The sequence below is a fragment of the Lepidochelys kempii genome, chromosome 1 (assembly GCF_965140285.1).
Source record: "Lepidochelys kempii isolate rLepKem1 chromosome 1, rLepKem1.hap1, whole genome shotgun sequence".
Classification (NCBI taxonomy): Eukaryota; Metazoa; Chordata; order Testudines; family Cheloniidae; genus Lepidochelys; species Lepidochelys kempii.
In genome coordinates this window covers 283,669,864-283,695,667 of record NC_136380.1, presented here as the reverse complement: position 1 = coordinate 283,695,667, position 25,804 = coordinate 283,669,864, and the positions used below count along the sequence as shown (strand labels likewise).

The following is a 25,804-nucleotide window of genomic DNA, read 5'->3' as shown; positions in this document are numbered from 1 at the left end:
CCGAGTTCTCGGAAGCCCTCCGTCGTATGCCCACCAATAAGTCTCCAGGCATGGACGGGCTGACCATGGAGTTCTACCGCAAGTTTTGGGACGTCCTCGGCCCAGACTTAGTCACTGTCTGGGCCGAGTCTCTGCAGAGCAGTGTCCTCCCTCTTTCGTGCAGGCGAGCGGTGCTCGCCTTGTTGCTGAAGAAGGGGGACCTCCGCGATTTACAAAACTGGCGTCCCGTCTCACTCCTTAGCACGGATTACAAAATCGTAGCGAAAGCAATCTCGCTGCGGCTAGGGTCCGTGATGGCGGACGTGATCTACCCAGACCAGACCCGGGTCGCAGCATTTTTGACAACCTATTTCTAGTCCGAGACCTTTTGGAACTCGGGCGGAGAGATGGTCTATCGTTCGCCCTCCTGTCTCTTGATCAGGAGAAGGCGTTCGATAGGGTGGACCACGGGTACCTCCTGAACACTCTGCGAGCATTTGGCTTCGGACCCCAGTTTGTGGTTTTCTCCGGGTGCTGTACGCCTCCTCAGAGTGTCTGGGTTAAGCTCAACTGGACCCTAACTGAACTGGTCAACTTCGGGTGAGGAGTACGGCAGGGGTGCCCCCTCTTGGGCCAGCTGTATGCTCTGGCGATCGAGCCCTTCCTCTGCCTCCTCCACAGGAGGTTGACAGGGTTGGTGCTGCGGGAGCAGGAGCTGCGGCTGGTCCTGTCGGTGTACGCTGATGACGTGCTCCTCGTGGTCCAGGACTCGGGCGACTTGGTGCGGGTGGAAGCTTGCCAGGCCATCTATTCGGCAGCCTCCTTTGCCCGGGTCAACTGGGTCAAGAGCTCTGGCTTGGCGGTAGGAGACTGGCGGCAGGCGAGCTCCCTCCCACCCGCGCTTCAGACTATCCGGTGGAGCGTGGGTCCGCTGTTCTTCCTCAGCATTTACCTTTCTGCCACGCATCCCTCTCCGCCGGAGAACTGGGAAAATTTAGAGGGCAGGATGATAGAGCGGCTCCAGAAATGGACGGGGCTACTCTGATGTCTCTCCCTTTGTGGGAGAGCGCTGGTGCTTAATCAGCTAGTCCTGTCCAAGCTCTGGTACTGGCTCAACACCCTGGTCCCGGCCCTGGGTTTCCTGACCAACCTCCGGACATCGATTCTGGGGTTCTTTTGGTCAGGAATGCACTGGGCCCCTGTAGAGGTTCTTCAGGCCCTGTTCTCCTTCCTTCAGGGGTAGATGAAGTGTCTGCACACTCAGGTCTGCATCTTCTGCCTCCAGGCCCTACAGAGGCTCCTTTATAGTGCAGGCAGTTCGGCATGGAGCATACTGGCGCCCACCATCCTGCGCTGCATCCGAGGGCTCTGATATGATCAGCAGCTCTTTTATCTCTGTCTGGGAGGTCTTCCGCGAGACCTCTCCGGGCTGTCAGTCTTCTTCCAGGACCTCCTCTGGACTTGGAAATGGTTTTTAATGACCAGGTCCGTGGTAGCCACCGAGGGAACAGATCTCCTCGAGGAGCCCCTGCTACACAACCCCCAGCTCTGTGTGCAGGTGGTGGAGTCCCACTCGGTGCGCCAGAGCTTGATCCTGGCAGAAGTCACGAGAGTCGGAGACCTCCTGGACTACGACCGGGGAGACTGGCTGGATCCCCTGACGCTCACTCGGCTCATGGGGCTCTCCAGTCTTCTTACCCCCCGCCGTGTACTTCAGGAGGTGAAGGCCGCTTTGCTGCCCGCTACTAGAGCTTACCTCGATCGGGTCCTGCTCGAGGGCACGCCCCGCCCACCCTCTACCCCAGGCCCGCCGGACCTTTTCATTGGTCCCCTGCCCCGTAGACCCAATTGACCCCCTCACTCCTTTACGGCGAGCCGGCTGCATGAACTGCAGCCAGCATGCTTCCAAACCGCGCCAAGGAAACATCTGTACACGCTCGTGCTCCACCCCCTTCACGCCCTCACCCGTGTCCCGCCCCGACACAAAGTGGCGAGACCTTCTACCACCTTTGAAGATTGAGCAGCCGCAGAAGGCCAACTTATATTCCACCTTGGTTCCGAGGCCTGCTGGGGACATCAGTTGGCGGCTCCTTCACGGAGCTGTGAGCACGGGCACGTACTTGGCGCGGTTTAACCCCATCCCAGATACTTGTCCCTTTTGTGGTGTGAGGGAAACCCTGGCGCACATATATTTGGAGTGCGCCAGGCTGCAGCCCCTGTTCCGGCTCCTCACAAATCTTTTATTATGTTTTTGGTTGCATTTTTCCCTCACCTTTTTATTTATGCACTTCCCATCTGTGGCCTCACAAAGTCGCTGGATCTCCTAGTTAACCTCCTCCTGGCCCTGGCTAAAACGGCCATCTATAAAATCAGAGAGAGGAGGTTGGCCGATGGAGTTTCCTGTGACTGTGGGGCCGTTTTCCGATCCTTGCTCCGTTCATGTATCTGGGCGGAGTTCCTCTGGGCGGCGTCCACTGACTCCCTTGATGCTTTTGAGGAGCGGTGGGCACCGTCTGAGGCTCTCTGCTCCATGTCCCCGTCTGGCTCCCTTTGTTTTGACCCTTTGATTGTGGGAGAGAGTAAGGGACCCCAGCCCCAGCCATTGCTGCTGTGGACACCACCACCTTAGAGGGGTCCTTTCACATGTGGGTGTACGTGCCCCCCGGCGAGTTGTCCACCCCACAGGCTGCCCCTTTTGTTGGGTGCTTTCAGAGGAGGGAATTGTTGGTCACACTTGGGCGTGGCACCAGGTAACTCAGGGGGGTGGCAGACCTTGAGAGTCGATGAAGGCCCCTCGCTCTGGACCACCAGGTAACTTGGAAGGGTGGAAGACCACGAGAGTTCAGGAAGCCCCCCGCTCTGGGCCCAGGCAAGCTTGAACACTTCCCTGCCCTGAAGCTAATGAGAAAACAATTGTGATTGGTTGCTGTGTTACACATTGCATATGCTGTTGTTTTGTAAGTGTGTTATGCAAATAAAAAAAACCTTTTTTGCTTCAAAAAAAAAAAAATTACTCTCCTATAGCCATCTGGCCTGCCCTGTCACATAAGTTACACTAGGGTAAAATTGGATCATTTAGAAAAATTGCTGGGTAGTTTCCCCATTTTCTGTGACCAGAAGTAATCTAACCAAGGGAAACATTTTCATTAAAGAATGTGAAGCTATTGAACTCCTGGGCCTAGCTATAGAACTCTATGGGTATGTCTACACTATGGAATAAGGTCGAATTTATAGAAGTCTTTTTTTAGAAATCGGTTTTATATATTCGAGTGTGTGTGTCCTCACAGAAAATGCTCTAAGTGCATTAAGTGCATTAACTCGGCGGAGCGCTTCCACAGTACCGAGGCTAGAGTCGACTTCCGGAGTGTTGCATTGTGGGTAGCTATCCCACAGTTCCCACAGTCTCCGCTGCCCATTGGAATTCTGGGTTGAGATCCCAATGCCTGATGGGCTAAAACATTGTCGTGGGCGGTTCTGGGTACATATCGTCAGGCCCCCGTTCCCTCCCTCCCTCCGTGAAAGGAAGGGCAGACAATCGTTTCGTGCCTTTTTTCCTGAGTTACCTGTGCAGACGCCATACCACGGCAAGCATGGAGCCTGCTCAGGTAACCGTCACCCTATGTCTCCTGGGTGCTGGCAGACGCGGTACGGCTTTGCTACACAGTAGCAGCAACCCATTGCCTTCTGGCAGCAGACGGTGCAGTATGGCTGGTAGTCGTCCTCGTCATGTCCGAGGTGCTCCTGGCCACGTCGGCTGAGAGCGCCTGGGCAGACATGGGCGCAGGGACTAAATTTGGAGTGACTTGACCAGGTCATTCTCTTTAGTCCTGCAGTCAGTCCTATTGAACCGTCTTATGGTAAGCAGGCAGGCGATACGGATTGCTAGCAGTCGTACTGTACCATCTTCTGCCAGGCAGGCAAGAGATGTGGATGGCATGCAGTCCTTCTGCACCGTCTGCTGCCAGCCAAAGATGTAAAAGATAGATGGAGTGGATCAAAACAAGAAATAGACCAGATTTGTTTTGTACTCATTTGCTTCCCCCCCTCCCCTGTCTAGGGGACTCATTCCTCTAGGTCACACTGCAGTCACTCACAGAGAAGGTGCAGCGAGGTAAATCTAGCCATGTATCAATCAGAGGCCAGGCTAACCTCCTTGTTCCAATAAGAACAATAACTTAGGTGCACCATTTCTTATTGGAACCCTCCGTGAAGTCCTGCCTGAAATACTCCTTGATGTAAAGCCACCCCCTTTGTTGATTTTAGCTCCCTGAAGCCAACCCTGTAAGCCGTGTCATCAGTCGCCCCTCCCTCCGTCAGAGCAACAGCAGACAATCGTTCCGCGCCTTTTTTCTGTGCGGACGCCATACCAAGGCGAGCATGGAGGCCGCTTAGCTCACTTTGGCAATTAGGAGCACATTAAACACCACACGCATTATCCAGCAGTATATGCAGTACCGGAGCCTGGCAAAACGATACCGGACGAGGAGGCGACGTCAGCGTGGTCACGTGAGTGATCAGGACATGGACACAGATTTCTCTGAAAGCATGGGCCCTGCCAATGCATGCATCTTGGTGCTAATGGGGCAGGTTCATGCTGTGGAACGCCGATTCTGGGCTCGGGAAACAAGCACAGACTGGTGGGACCGCATAGTGTTGCGGGTCTGGGACGATTCCCAGTGCCTGCGAAACTTTTGCATGCGTAAGGGCACTTTCATGGAACTTTGTGACTTGCTTTCCCCTGCCCTGAAGCACATGAATACCAAGATGAGAGCAGCCCTCACAGATGAGAAGTGAGTGGCGATAGCCCTGTGGAAGCTTGCAAGGCCAGACAGCTACCGGTCAGTTGGGAATCAATTTGGAGTGGGCAAACAATGTGAAGCATTGGCATTTTAGGGGGTTCAGCCACCACTACCCCAGCTGTGTTGTTTGACTCCTTCAATGGAGATGGAGGCAATACGGAAGCAGGTTTTGGGGACGAAGAAGATGCTGATGATGATGATGAGGTTGTAGATAGCTCACAGCAAGCAAGCGGAGAAACCAGTTTTCCCGGCAGCCAGGAACTGTTGCTTCACATTGTTGCTTCACATTCATGCATTCTTTATTCATTCATCACACAAATAGGGGGATGACTACCAAGGTAGCCCAGGAGGGGTGGTGGAGGAGGGAAGGAAAATGCCACACAGCACTTTAAGCACAGCACTTTAAAAGTTTACAACTTTAAAATTTATTGAATGCCAGCCTTCTGTTTTTTGGGCAATCCTCCGTGGTGGGGTGGCTGGTTGGCTGGAGGCCCCCCCCACCACGTTCTTGGGCGTCTGGGTGTGGAGGCTATGGAACTTGGGGAGGAGGGCGGTTGGTTACTCAGGGGCTGCAGTGGCAGTCTGTGCTCCAGCTGCGTTTGCTGCAGCTCAACCATACACTGGAGCATACTGGTTTGATCCTCCAGCAGCCTCAGCATTGAATCCTGCCTCCTCTCATCACGCTGCCTCCACATTTGAGCTTCAGCCCTCTCTTCAGCCCGCCACCTCTCCTCCCGGTCATTTTGTGCTTTCCTGCACTCTGACATTATTTGTCTCCACGCATTCGTCTGTGCTCTGTCAGTGTGGGAGGACAGCATGAGCTCGGAGAACATTTCATCGCGAGCGCGTTTTTTTTCTTTCTTTCTAAGCTTCACTAGCCCCTGGGAAGGAGAAGATCCTGTGATCATTGAAACACATGCAGCTGGTGGAGAAAAAAAAAAAAGGGACAGCGGTATTTAAAAAGACACATTTTATAAAACAGTGGCTACACTCTTTCAGGGTAATCCTTGCTGTTAACATTACATACATAGCACATGTGCTTTCGTTACAAGGTCGCATTTTGCCTCCCCCCACCGCGTGGCTACCCCCTCAACCCTCCCCCCTCCCTGTGACTAACAGTGGGGAACATTTCTGTTTAGCCACAGGCAAACAGCCCAGCAGGAATGGGCTCCTCTGACTGTCCCCTGAAGAAAAGCACCCTATTTCAACCAGGTGACCATGAATTATATCTCACTCTCCTGAGGATAACACAGAGAGATAAAGAACGGATGTTGTTTGAATGCCAGCAAACATACACTGCAATGCTTTGTTCTACAGTGATTCCCGAGTACGTGTTACTAGCCTGGAGTGGTAAAGTGTCCTACCATTAAGGACACAATAAGGCTGCCCTCCCCAGAAACCTTTTGCAAAGGCTTTAGGAGTACATCTAGGAGAACCGTGAATGCCAGGGCAAAGTAATCCTTTCACATGCTTGCTTTTAAACCATGTATAGTATTTTAAAAAGGTACACTCACCAGAGGTCCCTTCTCTGCCTGCTGGGTCCAGGAGGCAGCCTTGGGTGGGTTCGGGGGGTACTGGCTCCAGGTCCAGGGTGAGAAACAGTTCCTGGCTGTTGGGAAAACCGGTTTCTCTGCTTGCTTGCTGTGAGCTATCTTCTTCGTCCCCAAAACCTGCTTCCGTATTGCCTCCATCTCCATTGAAGGAGTCAAACAACACAGCTGGGGTAGTGGTGGCTGAACCCCCTAAAATGGCATGCAGCTCATCATAGAAGCGGCATGTTTGGGGCTATGACCCGGAGCGGCCATTCGCCTCTCTGGTTTTCTGGTAGGCTTGCCTCAGCTCCTTCAGTTTCACGCGGCACTGCTTCGGGTCCCTGTTATGGCCTCTGTCCTTCATGTCCTGGGAGATTTTGACAAAGGTTTTGGCATTTCGAAAACTGGAACGGAGTTCTGATAGCACGGATTCCTCTCCCCAAACAGCGATCAGATCCCGTACCTCCCGTTCGGTCCATGCTGGAGCTCTTTTGCGATTCTGGGACTCCATCATCGTCACCTGCACCTTGCCACGCTGGCCAAACAGGAAATGAGATTTAAAAGTTCGCGGTTCTTTTCCTGTCTACCTGGCCAGTGCATCTGAGTTGAGAGTGCTGTCCAGAGCGGTCACAATGGAGCACTCTGGGATAGCTCCCGGAGGCCAATACCATCGAATTGTGTCCACTGTACCCCAAATTCGAGCTGGCAACGTCCATTTAAGTGCTAATCCACTTGTCAGGGGTGGAGTAAGGAAATCGATTTTAAGAGCCCTTTAAGTCGAAATAAAGGGCTTCATTGTGTGGACGGGTGCGGGTTTACATCGATTTAACGCTGCTAAATTCGACCTAAAGTCCTAGTGTAGACCAGGGCTAAGAAGGAAAGGTGTCTGCAAAAGGGGAGAGGACAAGAAGGGAGGCACTTGGATCCTGAGAGATTGCAAGGGTTATGACGGTCATTGAACTGAAAACAAGCAAGTATCTGGCCCCAAAAGATTTCCCAACAGCATAATGCTAGGAGTTGCGTCCTAATAGTTTCCATATCTGCACCCAGAGGTGCCACAGTTTTGTTTTATTTTTAATTTTTAGCAGACAGAAGGACGGACACCTTAAGCGCAGTCTCTGACCAAACAGCTGTAATTCAGGACTCAGCAATTATCCACATGTAAAAACATCTCTGGTGAATTTTAAAAGTGCAAATTCTTTCATTTAGCCAATGTTCCTGTCTTTACAGAGTATCTGGGAAGGAAGACATTTTTATGCAGTTTGTTTGTTTTGTCCCAGAATATATAAAGGTATACAACTGGAAAACAAAGATAATATTTCATCTCCAGTTGTGTGGAAGTGTCTGGGACTCTAGGTTTCCAACCACTGGAGGCAGTGGGGAAGAACATCTACAAGCAGCAAGGGGCACAAATATTACAGTTCAGGACATTGCTGCTTTATTTTCACCAGAAAATAATCTAGCCAACATGTCACTAGACTGAAAAAGCTTGAGAAGCATAACTGTGAAATGGCCTACTGGCTGCCAAAGAATATGAAGGGGGAGAGAAGGTCCTACTAAATCAGGAATTTGAAGGCATGTTGGACCTGGGTTTTACATAGGGATTCTACACATTAGATCTTTAAAATAAAAGACTAGGAAATTAATAGGAAGGTGTGTGAATGTATTTCACTGGTATCCCCCAACAAATCATTTTGCAGTCAAATTTGAGTTTAAGTTTACCCTTATTCTAGAAGGATGTTGCTTTCAGAGGTTTTTTTTATTTTTGACAAGCTTTCTTAATACATTAGATTTTTACCATCTGAGTTTTCCTCTCCATTTCACCACTTGACTTATAGGGGTATCTGCTTTGTATGAAATTACTTCCACTTTGCCTTCCAGAGTGATATTCAGGCATTAATCTTACAGGCAGATGAATTTATCAGATCCAGCATACTTCAGTTAAACAGCCTTCGTATAAATCTTTCATCAAGAGTTAGGATGATATCCTAATTTTCAACTCAGCCTGCACTGACATGAGAGAAGTCGGAGCTGTTGGTCTGGTCTTTTATTAAGCACTTTGGTCCCAATTAAGCAAGGCAGTTAAGCATATTCTAACTTTAAGTCCCATTGACTGCAGTAGGATTACTCGCATGCATCAAGTTAAGCAAGTTCTTAAATATTTTGTGAATCAAAGCTTTATCTCAGGAATTTAAATCAGTTGTAAAAAGCATGCAAATCTCTTTGCTGAAAGAGATCTTGGGAGTGTATTGAGTTTTCTGCCTACAGAAAACTCGCAATTATATTTACCTTAGTTGCAGCCAAACTCTACTGCTAGATATTCATTTTAAAGAAATTTGTACACTTATGCAGGGTTTGATTTATAAATCATTAGCTTTTTCTTTTTGGAAAAAGGTAGAATTTTAATGCAGTTGTCTTTAATAGAGGAAGGAGAACAGTGAACACAAGGAATGGTTTCAAGAATGTTTGTTTTCCCATGAGGTTTTACCAGTTGTTAAAATATGCTAAGAAGTTTATATTAATGTATTCAGAGCTGGCCTTTGGCTGTCCAGACCCCTGCCCAGGGCAGCCCACCAAAGAGGGCCAGGGCCAGATTAACCTTTTGTGGGCCCAGCGTCAAACATATTTGTGGGCCCCCATGGGGGCAATGGAGTGTGGGGACTGACGTCCTTGCACCAGAGCGAGTGGCCAGCCAGGGGCAATGACATGTGGCACAGCAGGGGTGACCCCGCTCTGCCCAGCCCAGTGCGAGGGCACTGTTTACAAACTGGCAGTATCCAGACGCACAGTGCCCCGCCTGGTCTTGTGCTGCCAGCATGCCCCTTCCCCTCGAGGCTGGGGCCAGGCCCATGCCGTGCCACACAGTCCCCCCCCCCCCCCCAATAGCCCATAGGTGCCAACTCCATGGGGGATAAAGAGCTGGAACACCCACAGGAAAAAAAATAGTGTGTACTGAGCACCCACCGGCAACCCCGCCAATCAGCTCCTCCCCCTTGCCCACAACACCTCCCGTGCACTACTGATCAGCGGTGGGCAGGAGGCACTGGGGGGAGTGGACAGGGGAGGAACAGGGGCAGGAAGAGTCAGAGTGAAGGCAGGGGGGCACTCGGGAGAGGGTGTGGGATGGGGCAGAAAGAGGCCAGCATCTCTCTGCCCACAGCCCCACCACAACTGCCCAGCACCCCACACAGAACCCTCACTCCCTAATGCCCCAAAACACACACAGATGTTCCCTGCCCTCTCACAGCCCAGTACGCCCCCAGGCCCTACTGAGACCCACTCCCCCATGCCTTGTCTCCCAGCCACACTCACCCGCCCTGCTGGGAGGCAACTGTCTGCCAGGCTGAGCTGGCAGCACAACCAGGGGTGGTCATCGCTCCAGCCCCTTGGGAGTAGCGCGATCTGGGCTCCCTCAGGAGCCACTTGCCTGGAGGAACCCAGCCAAGCCCCCGACACTGTCGCCCCACAACTGGCCAGGCTTCTGCACCAGACCCAGGCAGCTCAGCTCCAGGGAGGCAGGCAGGGCCCCACAGTGGGTGAGAAGCAGAGACTGCCTGGAACTGGAGGTGCACTGGGGTCTGGCCAGGAAGCGGAGAGGAGCCCTCGGCTGAGCTGGCCGAGAGGAGCAAGAGGGGGGAGCCAGTGAGCTGGCGGGGTCTTAAGGCACAGTCAGAAGGGGCCCCGGCCTGCTCCGCTTGGGCATGGACCCGGCTCCATGTGACCATTGGCGCTATTGTAAACCCAGCACTGAAGAGGACGCTGTGCACAGGGTTTGGATTTCCACCTGACCTGCCAGAGCCAGCTGGGCTGACAGAAGTGGCTGGAGAGGGGGCTGGTGTGGGTGGGGGAGGGAGACCTGAGCTGCAGGGGGCAGTTGGACAACCAGCCCTCTGAGCCAGATGACTCCTCCGGAGCAGGGATTCCCCTCCTCCACCTGCGAAGCTGCTGCTGTCCCTGCCTCCCTGGCCACTCGAGACTGGGAGTGTCTGCCTGTCTGCTGTGGGGTGGCGGGGGCTGATGTCAGGGTGTCTCCTCCCCCTCCCACACACACACACCTGTGCACCCAATTTTCACTGAGCTGGGGTGACAGGACAGGGGGAAATCTGTGTCCCTGCTGCTGCCTCTCTGGGTTTAGAGCTGCTGGCCGCTGCTTGTATCTGAACACAAGCCTTCAGGATCTTGACCTTGAATGCTTTTTTAAAGAGACAGCACACTCATATACTTAGGCACACACACAACACCAGGGCTCCCTGCATTCAGGTCACTTCCCCACCTGGGCTGTGCTGAGGCATCAGCAGCTGCTACTCTCCTGCCCTCTCCGTAGGCAGCCCCGGGGGTGGGGGGGTGCATGGGGCGGAGAAGCAGCAGTCCAGTGGAGGAGTGAGCAGAAATGCCAACTGTTTTGTACATCCAGGTGGGTCAGTTTCCCCACGTGGGTGCAGGAGGGAGATGCAGGGTAGGGGGCTCAGGAGGGAGAAGGGAGAAGCGAAGGAGGCATAGTGCAGGGGTTAGGGGCACAGGATAGGAGTGAAGGGGTGCAGGGCTTAGGGGGCATGGGAGGGGAGAGCAGGGATTAGGGTTGAAGGTGGCACAGTGCAGGGGTTGGGGAGCACCATGCCCATGGGCACCAAAATGCAAGTTCGCCCAGGGTGCCATTTTCCTTAAGGCCGGCCCTGAATGTGTTTAATACCTTAAATGTAGGATCTTATTAAAATTGTACACAGTGAAATTCATCTAACAGAATTTTCTTCTGCCTTTGTAGCGGCAATTACCCAAGAAAACCTTATAAAGCAGGAGCATCATGTAGTCAGTGCTCAAAAGAGGACACCTGTGTGGACAATCTATGTAGTAAGTAAAAGTGAATTTATTAGGGACTAGGAAAAGGCAAACAATATCACCCTATTGATAAACTGTTCCTTATATTCTTTATACCATCTCAGGACTCTCTCAGGCCACAATTCAACAAAGCACTTTAGTGTATACTCAAGTCCATTCCTATTCAGTAAAGCACCTAATTAAGTACTTCATGTCTTACTGAATTAGTATCTCAATAAGGATTGCAAACTACCAGATTGGTTTTAGCCAGTTATTACTGTCATTGGGACAAGATGCTACCAATCACTGACTTTCTGTTAAAGGCTAATAACCAATTTAAAAATCACTGATTCAAGAAAGTAAAGTTCCAGCTAAGCACTCTTTGGGCAGCTTACAGTATATCTGACATTTGTTCACTAGCATCCAGTCACTTTTGGGAAACGGTTGTGACTAATTCATGCCAGGATGTAAAAGAGTGACTTATCCCTGCAGATGTGCAGCCTGCAGACAATTAATCTATAGGAGTGTGCCATTCTTCACAGGGCTGTTTCATATAAATTTAACATCCTTGCAGGGAGGGAAATACCAAAGAAACCCAACAGAGTAGCAGTTAACTTCAAAAGGGGGAACTGTATAAAAATGAGAAGGCTAGTTAAATAGAAATTAAAAGAAACTGTCAGTAGTGTGAAATGCTCACAAGCTGCATGGAAATCTTTTAAAAACCACCATAATAGAGGCTCAAACTGAATGTATACCCAAATAAATAAAAAACCACACTACAGGAAGAGGGCCAAAAAAAAAAAAAATGCAACCACGACTAAACAAAGTAAAAGAGGCGGTTAAAGGCAAAATATATTTTTAAACTTGGAAGTCAAATCCTACGGAGAAAGATAAAAAGGAGCATAAATTCTGGCAAGTAAAGTATAATTAGGTAGGCCAAAAAATTTGAAGAGCTACTTGCAAAAGCCACAAACTAACAGCAACATTTTTTGTTTAAGTACATCAGAAGCAGGAACCCTGGAATCCAATCTATTAAGGCACTCAGATACTATGGCGATGAGTGCAGTATAGAAAGCTATAGAGAATATCAGGGTTGGAAGGGACCTCAGGAGGTCATCTAGTCCAACCCCCTGCTCAAAGTAGTACCAATCCCAACTAAATCATCCCAGCCAGGGCTTTGTCAAGCCTGACCTTAAAAACCTCCAAGGAAGGAGATTCCACCCCCTTCCTAGGTAACCCATTCCAGTGATTCACCACCCTCCAGGTGAAAAAGTTTTTCTTAATATCCAACCTAAACCTCCCCCACTGCAACTTGAGACCATTACTCCTTGTTCTGTCATCTGCTACCACTGAGAACAGTCTAGATCCATCCTTTTTGGAACCCCCGTTCAGGTCGTTGAAAACAGCTATCAAATCCCCCCTCATTCTTCTCTTCTGCAGACTAAATAATCCCAGTTCCCTCAGTCTCTCCTCATAAATCACATGCTCCAGCCCCCTAATCATTTTTATTTTCCCACATCCTTCTTGTAGTGTGGGGCCCAAAACTGGACACAGTACTCCAAATGAGGCCTCACCAATGCCAAATAGAGGGGAACGATCATGTCCCTCGATCTGCTGGCAATGCTCCTACTTATACAACACAAAATGCTGTTAGCCTTCTTGGCAACAAGGGCACACTGACTCATAATCCAGCTTCTCGTCCACTGTAACCCCTAGGTCCTTTTCTGAAGAACTGCTGTCTAGCCAGTTGGTTTCCAGCCTGTAGCAGTGTATGGGATTCTTTCTTCCTAAGTGCAGGACTCTGCACTTGTCCTTGTTGAACCTCATCAGATTTCTTTTGGCCCAATCCTCTAATTTGTCTAGGTCCCTTTGTACCCTATCCCTACCCTCCAGAGCATCTACCACTCCTCCCAGTTTAGTGTCATCTGCAAACTTGCTGAGGGTACAATCCATGCCATCCTCTAGATCATTAGTGAAGATACTGAACAAAACTGGCCCCAGGACCAACCTTTGGGGCACTCCGCTGGACACCAGCTGCCCACTAGACATGGAGCCATTGATCACTACCTGTTGAGCCCAATGATCTAGCCAGCTTTCTATCCACCTTATAGTCCATTCATCCAGCCCATACTTCTTTAACTCGCTGGCAAGAATACTGTGGGAGACCGTACCAAAAGCTTTCGCTAAAGTCAAGGAATAGCATATCCACTGCTTTCCCCTCATCCACAGAGCCAGTTATCTCATCATAGAAGGCAATTAGGTTAGAATAGATCTTATTTCAAAAGGCTCCTACAGATATGCAAAAGAATGACAATGCTAAAGGCCACAAACTAGAGGTCTCCCGATGCTGCATAGATGTCAAAATAAAGTGAGGACTTGAGCTTGGCAAAATTTTTGGCCACATTTTCTTTTTCTACCAAGAAAATGCAGATTCAGGTTGACTGAAGCATTTTGTGAATTGGTGTTGATTTCAGTAGTTATTTTGACCAAAAGAAAGAAATTTTGAATATTGTTAAAATGAACTATTTTGACATGAATGAAACAGCTTGTTTTGATTTTCTGGGCTAGACTCACAAAGGAATTTAAGTACAAAAATAGTTGGTGGAGGGGGTGGTGCCCCCCAACTGTCCAGGGGGGGAAGGAGCAGTTTGTCCTAGTTCTCTATTCCAGAAGGTTCTCAAGCCCTTTGAGTGTGTGGTGTTGCGATCTGGTGCACAGAGTTGCAGTGCCAGTCAGTGCTAAACTTCAGGGGTGCTTGTGACCCTGTGTGCCCGGCCTCAGTGCCCAGTGTGGGGAGCCAGTCTTGTCCCTGTGGGACAGGAGCCATTGATGCACGGTGAATGCAGGGCAGACTCACTCTCCAACCCTCCACCCCACCCTGAGGCCTCCCCTCAGGGGTTTTTTCACCCTTAGAAGGGGGCGGCCCTCACTTTCAGATTTTTCCCCAGGCCCCTACAGTCCCCTAAAGCTCTATGTAGTCCTGTCGCCACCCCTTCCCGAGTAACCTTTAGCACAGTGGTTAGGGCACTCCTCTTGGGAAGCCTAGGTTTGAACCCAGGTCTCTTCTCCCCCCACTTCAGTGAGTGCTCCAAACACCACCCAAGTTCTGGTCCAGGGGTCAGCAACCTTCAGCACATAGCCCATCAGGGTTATCCGCCGGTAGACCACGAGACATTTTGTTTATGTTGACCATCCGCAGGTACGGAATCCCGCAGCTCCCAATGGCTGCAGTTCACTGCTTCCAGCCAATAGGAGCTCCAGGAAGCGGTGGCAGCCAGCACATCCCTGCAGCCCGCACCGCTTCCTACAGCTCCCATTGACCAGTAACGGCAAACCACGGCCACTGGGAGCTGCAGGCAGCCATGCCTGCAGATGGTCAACGTAAACAAAATGTCTTGCGGCCTGCCAATGGATTAACCTGATGGGCCGTGTGCCGAAGATTGCCGACCCCTGTTCTAGTCCCCACTCCACTAAATATTTAAGTATTTATACAAAGTGGAACATCCTCAACGGGAGTGATTGAAAAAACAACCCACCCAGAATACCCTATAGCCTGGTGATTAGGGTGCTCACCTGGAAGTTGGGGGACACATCTGGGTTTAAGTTCTTACTCCCAACAGGGGATTTGAACCCGAGTTTTTCCCCTCCCATGAGAGTACCCTCACCACTGAGCTAAAGGTTATAAGGATGTTTTGTGAATCTATCCAATCATTTCCTTTGCCTTTCTTAAATACCTGAACCAAAATGTTCCATTCAACCCAAACATACTTTTGTATCTTATTTTTCAGAATTGCCAGTGAGCCAAACTAGTTATTTACCCAGCTCTAGTTAGGACATTTATTTTCTGTTTCAATTGAGAGGTACAGACTGAAATCAAGACTGGGCACTAGGAAAGGCCTGGGTTCTCTTTGACAATTGCTCATTGCCTTGATTAAGTTACATATAGATTCATAGTCTAAGGCCAGAAAGAACCATTGTAATCATCTACTATTACCTTCCTAATAGCACAGGCCAGAGAACTTCCCCAACATAATTTCTAGAGCATATCTTTTAGGAAACGCCCCCCTTCTTGATTTGAAAATTGTCAATGAGGGAGAATCCATCCAATGATTAATTATTCTCACTGTTTAAAAATTTACCTTATTTCCAGTCTGAATTTGTTTAGCTTCAACTTCCAGCCATTTGATCATGTTATACCTGTCTCCTTAATCAAGAGGAGAACATCATTAAATATTTGTTTTCTATGTAGATCCTTATAGACTGTAATCAATTCACCCCCTAGCCTTCTCTTTGTTATGTTAAATAGATTGATAGACTCGAGTTATAAGGCATGTTTTCAGAGAAAAGCCACAAGAATGATGAAAGGATTAGAACTCTCTCCACTTTATCAACATCCTTCTTGAATTGTGGTCACCAGAACTGGACACAGTGTTCCAGCAGCAGTTGCACCAGTGTCAAACATAGAAATACAATAAACTCTCTACTCCTATTCAAGATTTCCCTGTTTATGCATCCTAGGATCGTACTAGCTCTTTTGGCCACAGCATCACACTAGGAGTTCATGTTCAGCTGTTTATCCACCATGACCCCCAAATCTTTGTCAGTCACTACTTCCCAGAATAGAGTCCCCCTTTGTGTAAGTATGGCTATATTCTGTGTTCTCAGATGTGTACATTAACATGTAGCAATATTAAAATACATACTGTTTGCTTGTATCCAGTTTATCAAGCGATCCAGATTGCTCTGAATCAGTAACCTGTCCTCTTCATTGCTTACCACACCCCCAAATCTTGCATCATCTGCAAACTTCCTCAGCGATGATTGTGTGTTTTCTGCCAGGTCATTGATAAAGGCTTTGGCCTGGAGTTTGCTACTGACCACTGGGGCGCTGCCTTGGGATTAGCACACTACTAGCCTGACATCCCTACCTTCAGTTTCTTGCCCCACGGTCTCACACTCACGCTTTCTGAAGTCAGATTATTTCCTCTCCCTTGCTCAGGGTGCTCTCTCTTCAGAGCTTGGCCCTATAGCTAGGTCACTATAATCCTCCCCTTCTGGGGTATCAAAGTCCTACCAGACAAACCATCTCAGGCAGTCTTAAATGCCACTGCCCAGTCAGTGCCATTTCTCCAGTGATTGTTATGGAAACCTGGGCCCAGCCATTACTCTGGATTCCAGCCCAGGGACACTACAACCCACAGCCAAAAGCTGCACTGTCCCAAACATCACTGCTGTTTCCCTGGGCTGCTTCCTACTTAGCCTTGATCAGGTTCCTTCTCCACCCTTCTCTCAGGGCCAGGGTCCCAGAGCTTTTATTGTCCCTCAGGTTTCCTCCTTTACCTCTTTAAGCCCAGAGAGTGACTGCAGATCTTTTCTGCTGCAGCCCCCTTCTTATACTCCATTTCCTGGTTTTATTGCAGCTCAGCCTGACCATTGCCCAGCTGCACTTCATCATCAATTAAAAGCTTATCAGCCCTGACTCTCCCCCAGGTGCAGCCTGTTGCAGGCTTAATTGGCCCTTTCTCTCTACTCAGGCCTGTTGTGGGGTAGGCACCCATCACAATGTTAAATAGGGTAGGGTGAAGAACAGCAGGACCCTGCTGGGAACACACCTGCTCAATGTTGATTCCCCATTTACAATTACATTTTGAGACCTATCACTTAGCCAGTTTTTAATCCATTTAATGTGCATCATGTTAACCTAGAACTATATAAAATTTTTAAATCAAAATGTCATGTGGTACCAAGTCAAATGCTTTACAGAAGTCTAAGTCTAAGAATATTACATCAAACTATTATTATTAAGTATATTGTTATCTTTATCAACCAACTGTGTAATTTCATTAAAAAAATCAAGTTAGTTTAACAGGCTCTATTTCCCATAAACCAGGTTGTTTTGCATTAATTACATTACCCTCCTTGAGTTCTTTATTAATCAAGTACCATATCAGCTGCTCCTTTATTTTGTCAGGATCAGTGTCAGGCTCACAGGCCTATAATTACCCATGTCACCCAGTTTACTGTTTTTTAAAAATTGGCACATTAGCTTTCTTCTAGTCTTCTGGAACTTCCCCAGTGTTCCAAGACTTATTGAAAATAAACATGAATGGTCCAGCACACTCCTTTATCAGCTCTTTTAAAACTCTTGGATGCAAGTCATCTGGAGTTGCTGATTTAAAAATGTCTGACTTTAGTAGCTTCTGTTTAACATCCCCCAAAGACACTAGTGGAATGGAAAGACAGTCTCATCATATGGTGATAATACTATCTTTTTTCCCAAATAAAGAATAAATATTAATTGAACACTTCTGCTATTTCTTCATTATTATTGATAATTCTACCACTTCCGCCTAGTAATTGACCAGTACTATTGTCAGGATTCTTTTTGTTCCTCATATATTATTGTCCTTAACTGTGGTGTCCAGAGAGTTCTCTGTACATCCCTTGGCTTCCCTTAACTTTCTAAAATTCCTAACTTCTGATTTATATTAATTATTATTAACTTCCCCATTCTTCTGTTAGTTATATATTTATTGTTTACAGCTGCCTTCACGTCCCCTCTAAACCAGGATTGTTTTTTTTAAAACCAGCAGTCTTCTTCCTCAGTTGTGGCACTGGAGTATCTAGTACGGTGTTCTTAAATGGTTCCCAAATATCACGTATTTCTGATTAAATTCTTTCTCTGTTGAAGTGGCTCATAATTGTTTTCAGCTTTGTGAAAGTAGATCTATTAAAAGTACCGTGTGTGTGTGTGTGTATATATATATATATATATATTATTACTGGTCTGGACTTTATTTTGCATGCACATTGTAAATGTGGTCAAGTGATTGTCACTTGTATCTAAGCTGCCACTAACTTTTAGTTTTGTAATCAGTTCCTCTTTATCTGTTAGGACAATATCTGATATAGAATTCCTTTGTGTTTGTTGCAACATTTTTTGAGTTAGAAAATTGTCATCTATAATGTTTAGAAATTCTAAGGATGCTTTAGTACTGGCAGAATGAGACCTCCAGTGTGTGTCACTCAAGTTGAAATTCCCCCATGATCACCTAATATTATGTTGGTTTTTTGCCTCCCACCCCCACCTACACATTATAGAGGGTGCGTAAGGAGGCAGTTATCTTGTTCCCCAGTGTGATTTGTGGTCTGTAGCAGACACTGACTAGTATCTCATCTTGTGCTTTATCTGTTAAGACATTGATCCATGATTCAAAAACATTTTCTTCCAAGCTATCAGTGACTTATACAGGTAATGCCATTTTTGACAAAGTGCCACTCCCCTTCCCCTTTTGCCATTTGATTCTTCATAAATAGGTTATAACCATTGATTTTTAACATTCCAATTGTGGACTCATTCTACCAGGTTTCAGTAATACCAACTAGATTAAATTTATGATAATAAATTAGCAATTCCAATTCCTCTTGTGTGTTACCCAAGCTTCTAGCATTAATGTATAGGCAGTTAAAGAATTTCTTGATGTCCTTTGGTTCCTTGGTTAATTTTGTTCTCAACATCTCAATTTTGTGCTGAGTTCTCATATCTTCCCTCTTTTTTTTTACCCTCCCCTATTGCTCTTAATTTAACCCCCTCCTAACTACTCTAGTCAGCCTATCCACAAGGAGATTGGTCTTCTTTCTACTGAGGTAGAAGCCATCCAACCTATATAACCCCTTCTCCCCCTGGAAGATGGATTAGTGCTCCATAAAACCCAAGCCCTCCATGCTACATCACTTATTTAGGCAGTGATTCACTTCCAAAATCTTATGCCTTCTGTCTTCCTTTGCTCAGGGGACAGAAAGATATCAGATTAGCTTTATTTTCAGAATCAGTCACTAATCCTTTGAATCTGAATTTTTAAGTGACCAGCTTGAAACACATTAGCTACAGTTCTTCTTCGAGTGTCAATTCCAGTCAGGTGTGTGTACGCGCACGTGCACAGTAGCCGGATAATTTTTCCATTAGCAGCATCTGTAGGTCGGCCTAGGTGCCCCCTGGAGTCACAACTTCATGGCGCTCAATATAGAGCCCGGCCGATCCGCCACCCCCTCAGTTCCTTCTTACCGCCAGTGCCAGTAGCTGGTACTTCCCCTTGCTCTTACTTTGGCAAGCAGCTTAGCAGTTCTTTACTTACGCTATACATAGTTAAGTTTCCAGTTTAGTAAGTTAGTATAGTCTAGTAGTAGTTCTATAAATTTCAGTTACGGCGGTGGGGGGGATTCCCCCTGTTTCACCCCCATTTGTTACCGGGGCATGCTGCAATCCTTGGGCTTTAAGACTTGCCGGCTCTGCGTGAAGCACATGCCCAAAAATGACCCCCACACCTCTTGTTTACGGTGCCTGGGTGAGGGTCACCAAAAAGAACGCTGCAAGATTTGTTGGGAATTCTGACCGAGAACCCTTAAAGAGATGGAGCAGTGTCTCAAAATTCTCCTCGTGGAGGCATCTCACCAACCTCAGTTGGACACAGGCCCTGGAGATCCCGCTCCCAGCGTGTCATCTTTGACGTGAAGCACTCCGGTGCCATCCTTGAAAGATCCAGCATTGAAGAAAGACACTGGCAAGGAAGCTCGGCAATGTCATGGAGCCCCTCAGGGGCACTCCAGCTTTCAGCACCGGTCCCAGTCGCCAGCGCAGAAGAAAAAGAGATCAGAGAGGAAGATCCCCCTCAGCAAGACCCAGGACCAGCCACATTGACTCCTGCCCAGGTGAGGCAGTTGAGTCCGGGCCTGTCTTGCTCACCGAACCCATCGGAGCACCTGCCACTCCCATCCACCCCAGAGGCTTTTGTAGTGGCGCAGGACCTGCTCAGACTCATGGTACTGTTCTCGCCGCCAAGACAGGAGGACGTGCTGGTACCGCAGGCTCCATCCTGGCACCCTGGGCAGTCTAAGGGAAAGCTGGTGATGATGGCATGTCGTTCCCCATCACCTCGGCACCCCTCCATGCCAGCACCTCCATCAAGGCAGAGTGGTCAGTCCCCTGGTTCTTGACGCTCTACGTTGAGAGAAGCTGCGCCACCCTGATCCTCCTATTCCGAGTCGGAGTCTGACTCATACTGCTCCAACTATAGTAGGAGAAGAAGATCCACCTCTTGGCATCATAGGATGCCCAATGCAGTGGCCCCCTTATTGGCAAAATCTGTCTCAGTGGCCCTTTTGGACTCAGTGGGCCTTTCATCAAGCCCAGGGTCGGAGGCATGAGTCCCGCTCGGGAACAGCATCTGTGGCGTCCGCGACATTCATTCTGCGACAATCAGCAACGGCACCAACACCGACAGCTGCGGTGCCGTCCTCAGCATTGACACCGACCGATGGCGCCCACCTCAACCACACCTTCGGCACCGGAGAGGTCAGGTACAACACCAGCACTGGTGTGGGGGCACAATGCTGGTACCAACCATCACGCCTCTCGCGGCACTGGGACCAGGCAGGCCTATCGCAGTCCCCCCCAGGTTCATGAGATCACTCAGGTGGGGATGGTAGGGAGCAACCACCTCCCCTGCTGGCCTCCTCCCCCTCCTCACCTGATTGGGCCCTGGTGGGCACTTCAGTAACCCCAGCTCTGGAAGACTTCAGGGTGTTGCAGCAGCTGCTGCGCCGGGTTGCAGGGGTTGGGCATTAAGGCGGAGGAAGTTGTAGACGATGCAGACCCTATGGTCAACATCCTGGCCCCCTCTGGCGCTTCCCATATCGCCTTGCCATTAATCAAAACAATTACGGATATGAATAAGACCTTGTGGCAGACCCCGGCCTTGCTGCCACCTACTGCAAAGCGTAATGAGCGCCGATACTTTGTACCCTCCAAGGGCTACAAACATTTCTTTTCTCACCCCCAGCCTGACTTTCTGGTGGTGGATGCTGCTAATCAGTGGGAGAGGCAAGGCTTCCAAGGCCCTTCCCCCAAGAACAGGGACGCAAAAAGTTAGATCTCTTCGGACGAAAGGTTTACTCCATTGGGGGATTACAACTCCGAATATCCAACCAGCAGGTCATAGTCATCAGATAGTCTTAATTCACGGAGTTGGTCCCCTCAGACTTCCGTGCTGAGTTTTCAGCGTTGGTTGAGGAAGGGAGACTGATCTCAAGGGCATCCCTTCAGGTGGCACTTGACAGGGCAGATGTGGTCACAAGGGTTATGGCCACAGGAGTGTCTATGAGAAGGGGCTCGTGGCTCCAGGATTCTGGCCTCCCCTCCAAGGTACAGCAAACCATTCAGGATCTGCCTTTTGAGTGTGAGATTCTCTTCTCAGAGAAAACTGACAAAAGGCTAAACAGCCTTAAAGACTCCAGAGCCACCCTCAGGTTCCTGGGCCTCTATACACCTTCAACGCAGAGGAGACACTTCTGTCCACAGCCTCCTCAGTGGTTCGATCATCAGAACCACCAAGATGGCTCCTGAAGGAGAAATCGGAGTGGCAGGAGAAGGTCATGTTAACCCTCTGGCCAGGGCTTGGCACAACCCAAGCAATGTTCAGGGGAAACTGGCCTTTTGATGGTGCAGTCAAGGACAACGTACCAGAGCAAGATCTGGATCCACCCTGCCTTACCTTTTCGTCCCAACTATCTCTTTCTACCGAGCATAGTCGCATATTATTTCAGACCGCTGGGTGCTCCACATGGTAGAGAGGGGATACTCCATCCAATTCTGTGCCCTCCTGCCCTTCCAGCCCCCTTCCCCGTCCCTCTTCAGAGACCCCTCTCATGAGCAACTCCTTATACAGGAGGTGCACTCACTCCTATTGCTAGGGGCAGTGGAAGAGGTTCCTCAGGAGCAGAAGGGCAAGGGCTTCTATTCCTGGTATTTCCTAATACTGAAAGCCAAAGGTGGCCTCAGGCCCATCTTGGATCTGCAATAAGTCAACAAGTTCATGAAGAAACTCAAGTTCCGGCAAGGTCTCTTTGGCCTCCTTCATCCCCTCATTGGATCCATCAGACTGGTATGCTGCCCTTGACTTGGAAGGACGCGTATTTTCATATTGCAATCACTCAGCCCCACAGAAAGTATCTCAGGTTTGTAGTGAACAATACCCACTACCAATTCACAGTCCTTCCATTCGGCCTGTCAGCAGTACCGCAAGTCTTCACCAAGTGCATGACGGTCATCGCCACATTCCTGCGTAGGCACCAGCTACAGGCGTTTCCGTGTCTCAATGATTGGCTGATCAAGGGCTGCTCCAGGACCCAAGTGGAACCTCATGTCAGATTCATCAGAGCCACCTTCAACAGCCTGGGTCTCCTTCTAAACGAAGCAAAATCGATTCTGACCCCTGTCCAGAGGATAGCGTTTATAGGGGCAGTACAGGACTCGACCCAAGCCAGGGCATATCTGCCGGAAGCTTGGTTTCAGGCCCTGGCCAACATAATTTGAGGCCTCAGACAGTTTCTCACCACCACAGCAAGAAACTGCCTGAAGCTTCTGGGACACATGGCTGCCTGTACCTATGTGGTACAGCACGCCAGACTCAGGCTTTGACCTCTTCAGTCGTGGCTCGCGTCAGTGTATCACCCAGCCTGGGACAGCATGGACAGGATAGTGACCCTGCCTTGCCTGGTCCTCGACTCCCTCCTGTGGTAGCTCAACCCTCAGGAGGTATGCTCAGGGGTCCCCTTAGTCAGTCCACAACCATCTCTTTCTCTAGTGACGGACGCATCAGACTTGGCGGGGGAGCACATCGAGGAGACCACAGGACTCAAGGTGTCTGGTCTCCACATCAACATCAGAGAGGTGAGAGTGGTGTGCTTAGCATGCCAGACCTTCCGGGCATACTTAACGAGACAGTGTGTATCAGTCCTGATGGACAACATAACAGCAATGTTCTATAGCAACAAACATGGGTGCATGCTCTTTTCCCCTGTGCCAGGAAGCTGTGTGTCCCTGTTGTAGCCTCTGTCCATCATGCCCTTGGAGATTTTGGCAAATATATTGGCATTTCGTCTTTTGGAACAGAGTTCTGCCTGCACGGATTCCTCTCCCCATACAGCGATAAGATCCAGTACCTCCTGTTCAGTCCATGCTGGAGCTCTTTTGCGATTCTGGGACTCCATGGTCACCTGTGCTGATAAGCTCTGCATGGTCACCTGTGCTGATCAGCTCTCCATGCTGGCCAAACAAGAAATGAAATTCAAAAGTTCCTGGGGCTTTTCCTGTCTACCTGGCCAGTGCATCTGAGCTGAGAGTGCTGTCCAGAGCAGTCACAATGGAGCACTCTGGGATAGCTCCTGGAGGTCAATACCGTCGAATTGCATCCACGCTACCCCAAATTCGACCCAGCAAAGTCAATTTTAATGCTAAACCCCTCGCCGGGGAGGAGTATAGAAATCGATTTTAAGAGCCCTTTAAGTCAAGAAAACAGGCTTGGTCATGTGGACAGGTGCAGGGTTAAATCGACCTAATGCTCCTAAATTCGGCCTAAACTCGTAGTGTAGACCAGAGCTCAGACACCTCAGAGGAGTCAGTTACCACTGCTGTCTGTGGGAGAAAGGAGCATCGCTTCTCATCTCTGGTACTGGGCAAGAGGAATCTAGAGTTGTTATTCTAGATAACTCTGTAGCAAAGCCAGTACCACCCTCAACATCAGTCCTAAAACCATTCTCTTCTGAATAGCTGTCAGTACGGATGATTATGATACCATCTCTCACATCAGTATCTACAGTAATGACAACAAGTACCCAAATTTATTCCAAAAGTAGTCTCAGACTTTCAGACCAACCGTTAGATATGTTTACCAGGGTTCTTTCTGAAACCTCATTCATCTCCAGGTGAGACAAGATTACACACCGTAGATGTAAAGGGAGCTATTACCTACACACAAAAAACTCTTTTGCAAATCAGCAAGATTATTTGTGGCACATGGAAGCAAATCTAAATCTCTCATCTCAAAGATTTTTGAAATAGTTATCAAACTTTATTAGAACAGCCTGTAACATTAGCAAGTTGACTTCTCTGTCTCATGTTAGATATCATTTTACTAGAGCACAGGCAACCTCAGCAGCTTATCTTAGTAGTGCTCCCATAGCTGCTATCTGTTGGGCAACTACTTGGAGCTAAGTTCATATATTCACGAGCCACTATTCATTGATGTCTGGTGTCAGATGTGATGCCAAATTTGGTTGGATTATACTGCAATCATTATTTAGGGCTTGTCTACACTACACAACGGATCAGCAGGCAGCGATCGATCCAGCGGGGGTTGATTTATCGTGTCTCGTAAAGACACGATAAAATAGACCACTGAGCGCTCTCCTGTTGACTCCGGTATTCCACCAAAACGAGGAGCGCAAGCAGAGTTGACAGGAGAGCGTCAGCTGTCAACTTACCACAGTGAAGACACCGTGGTAAGTAGATCTAAGTACGTCAGCTTCAGCTACGCTATTCATGTAGCTGAAGTTGAGTATCTTAGATCGACCCCGTGCGGTAGTGTAGACAAGCCCTTAGATAACTCCTTTAGGAAGCAGGGGATAGGAACTTAACCACTAGCTCATGACCAGGATTGGGATACGCAAATACAGACTCTCAAAGAAGAAAGAATTGTTACTTTACAGTAACTGATTCTTTGAGATGTTCTGGACATGTGGATCCCACGACCTGTTCTCCTTCTCTGTAGCTTGGAATCTTTCATTTGGATTCTGGGTGGTGAAACACCAAAATAGCAATTGGTGTCCCTATGCCCTTTCTGCCCTTGAGTGGGGGAGCGCAAAGGAGAGGGCAACCCCAGTGGACACTGCTGGTCAATTAACTCTGAACTCTTGTGCATGTAGAGCATGTGCAGTAAGAGTGGGATCCACATGAATCATCTCAAAGAATCACAGTGACTGTATGGTGAGTAACTATTTGTTCCTAGCTGATTAAACTATTTCTTTCTTTTTTCCCTCCTAGGAAATCCAAAACGTGATAAAATTATACGTATGTATTACAATTCTACACTATTACTTCAAGTTTAGTTCTTTATAAGCATGTTGTGCCCAATAAGAATTTGTGTTTGTATGCTTGTTTATAGGTTACACAAGATGGTATCCACCCTGGGAGAATAGGATCGTATGTGATGAGTCCTGTATTGCTGTTGTGGTTTTAAGACCATCACTGATGTTAATGGCTTTTCTAATTGTTTTTCTTATGCAGAAGCGTTATTCAAATATGAGTATATCTAAATAATCTATTTGAAATATATATTTCGTGAAAAGTTATGACAAGTCTTTAAAAGATTAATAGGTCACACCCACCTGTTAATCAAGAGAATTCTCTTGATTGATATTTTTACAGTGAATTTGATAATTTAAAACAGATCATAAAGTGTTATGGATGTTTAATGGGTTATAAAGAGTAAATTATTTTTGCTCTAAGCCCTTACTTAGGGTATTTATAAATATAGATAAATATATTGTATTAAAGATGTGAAAATAATAAAAAAGGCAAAATTTTAAGTTAAAGGTGACAGTCTGGCAAGAGTCATCAGAGGGATATCTAGTAAATGTTTTTTCCATGATGACATTTTAACAAATAAAGAGGAACACCTGGCATCTGGAATTCAGTAAGTAAATTAAAACAATGTTTCCACTGTATAGTATTTGTAGTTTCCACTATATAAATATTTGAAGTGGTGACTGCTTAATTTAGATGTCTGTCTACAGAATCATACTGTTATGGACCTAATCCTACTTTTCTGGAGTCAAGTCAAA

General features: G+C 48.1%; 1 protein-coding gene across 1 annotated transcript in view; it reads left to right on the top strand.

Annotated features, from left to right (window-relative positions):
• LOC140906735 (glioma pathogenesis-related protein 1-like) overlaps positions 1-25,280 on the top strand; it is a 64,108-nt gene extending 38,828 nt beyond the window's left edge. The window contains exons 4-6 of the mRNA XM_073331276.1: positions 11,073-11,158; positions 25,005-25,031; positions 25,126-25,280. Of these exons, the coding sequence (XP_073187377.1) occupies positions 11,073-11,158; positions 25,005-25,031; positions 25,126-25,280 (268 nt within the window). The remainder of the gene's footprint in view (positions 1-11,072; positions 11,159-25,004; positions 25,032-25,125) is intronic.
• The last annotated feature ends 524 nt before the right edge of the window (positions 25,281-25,804 follow it).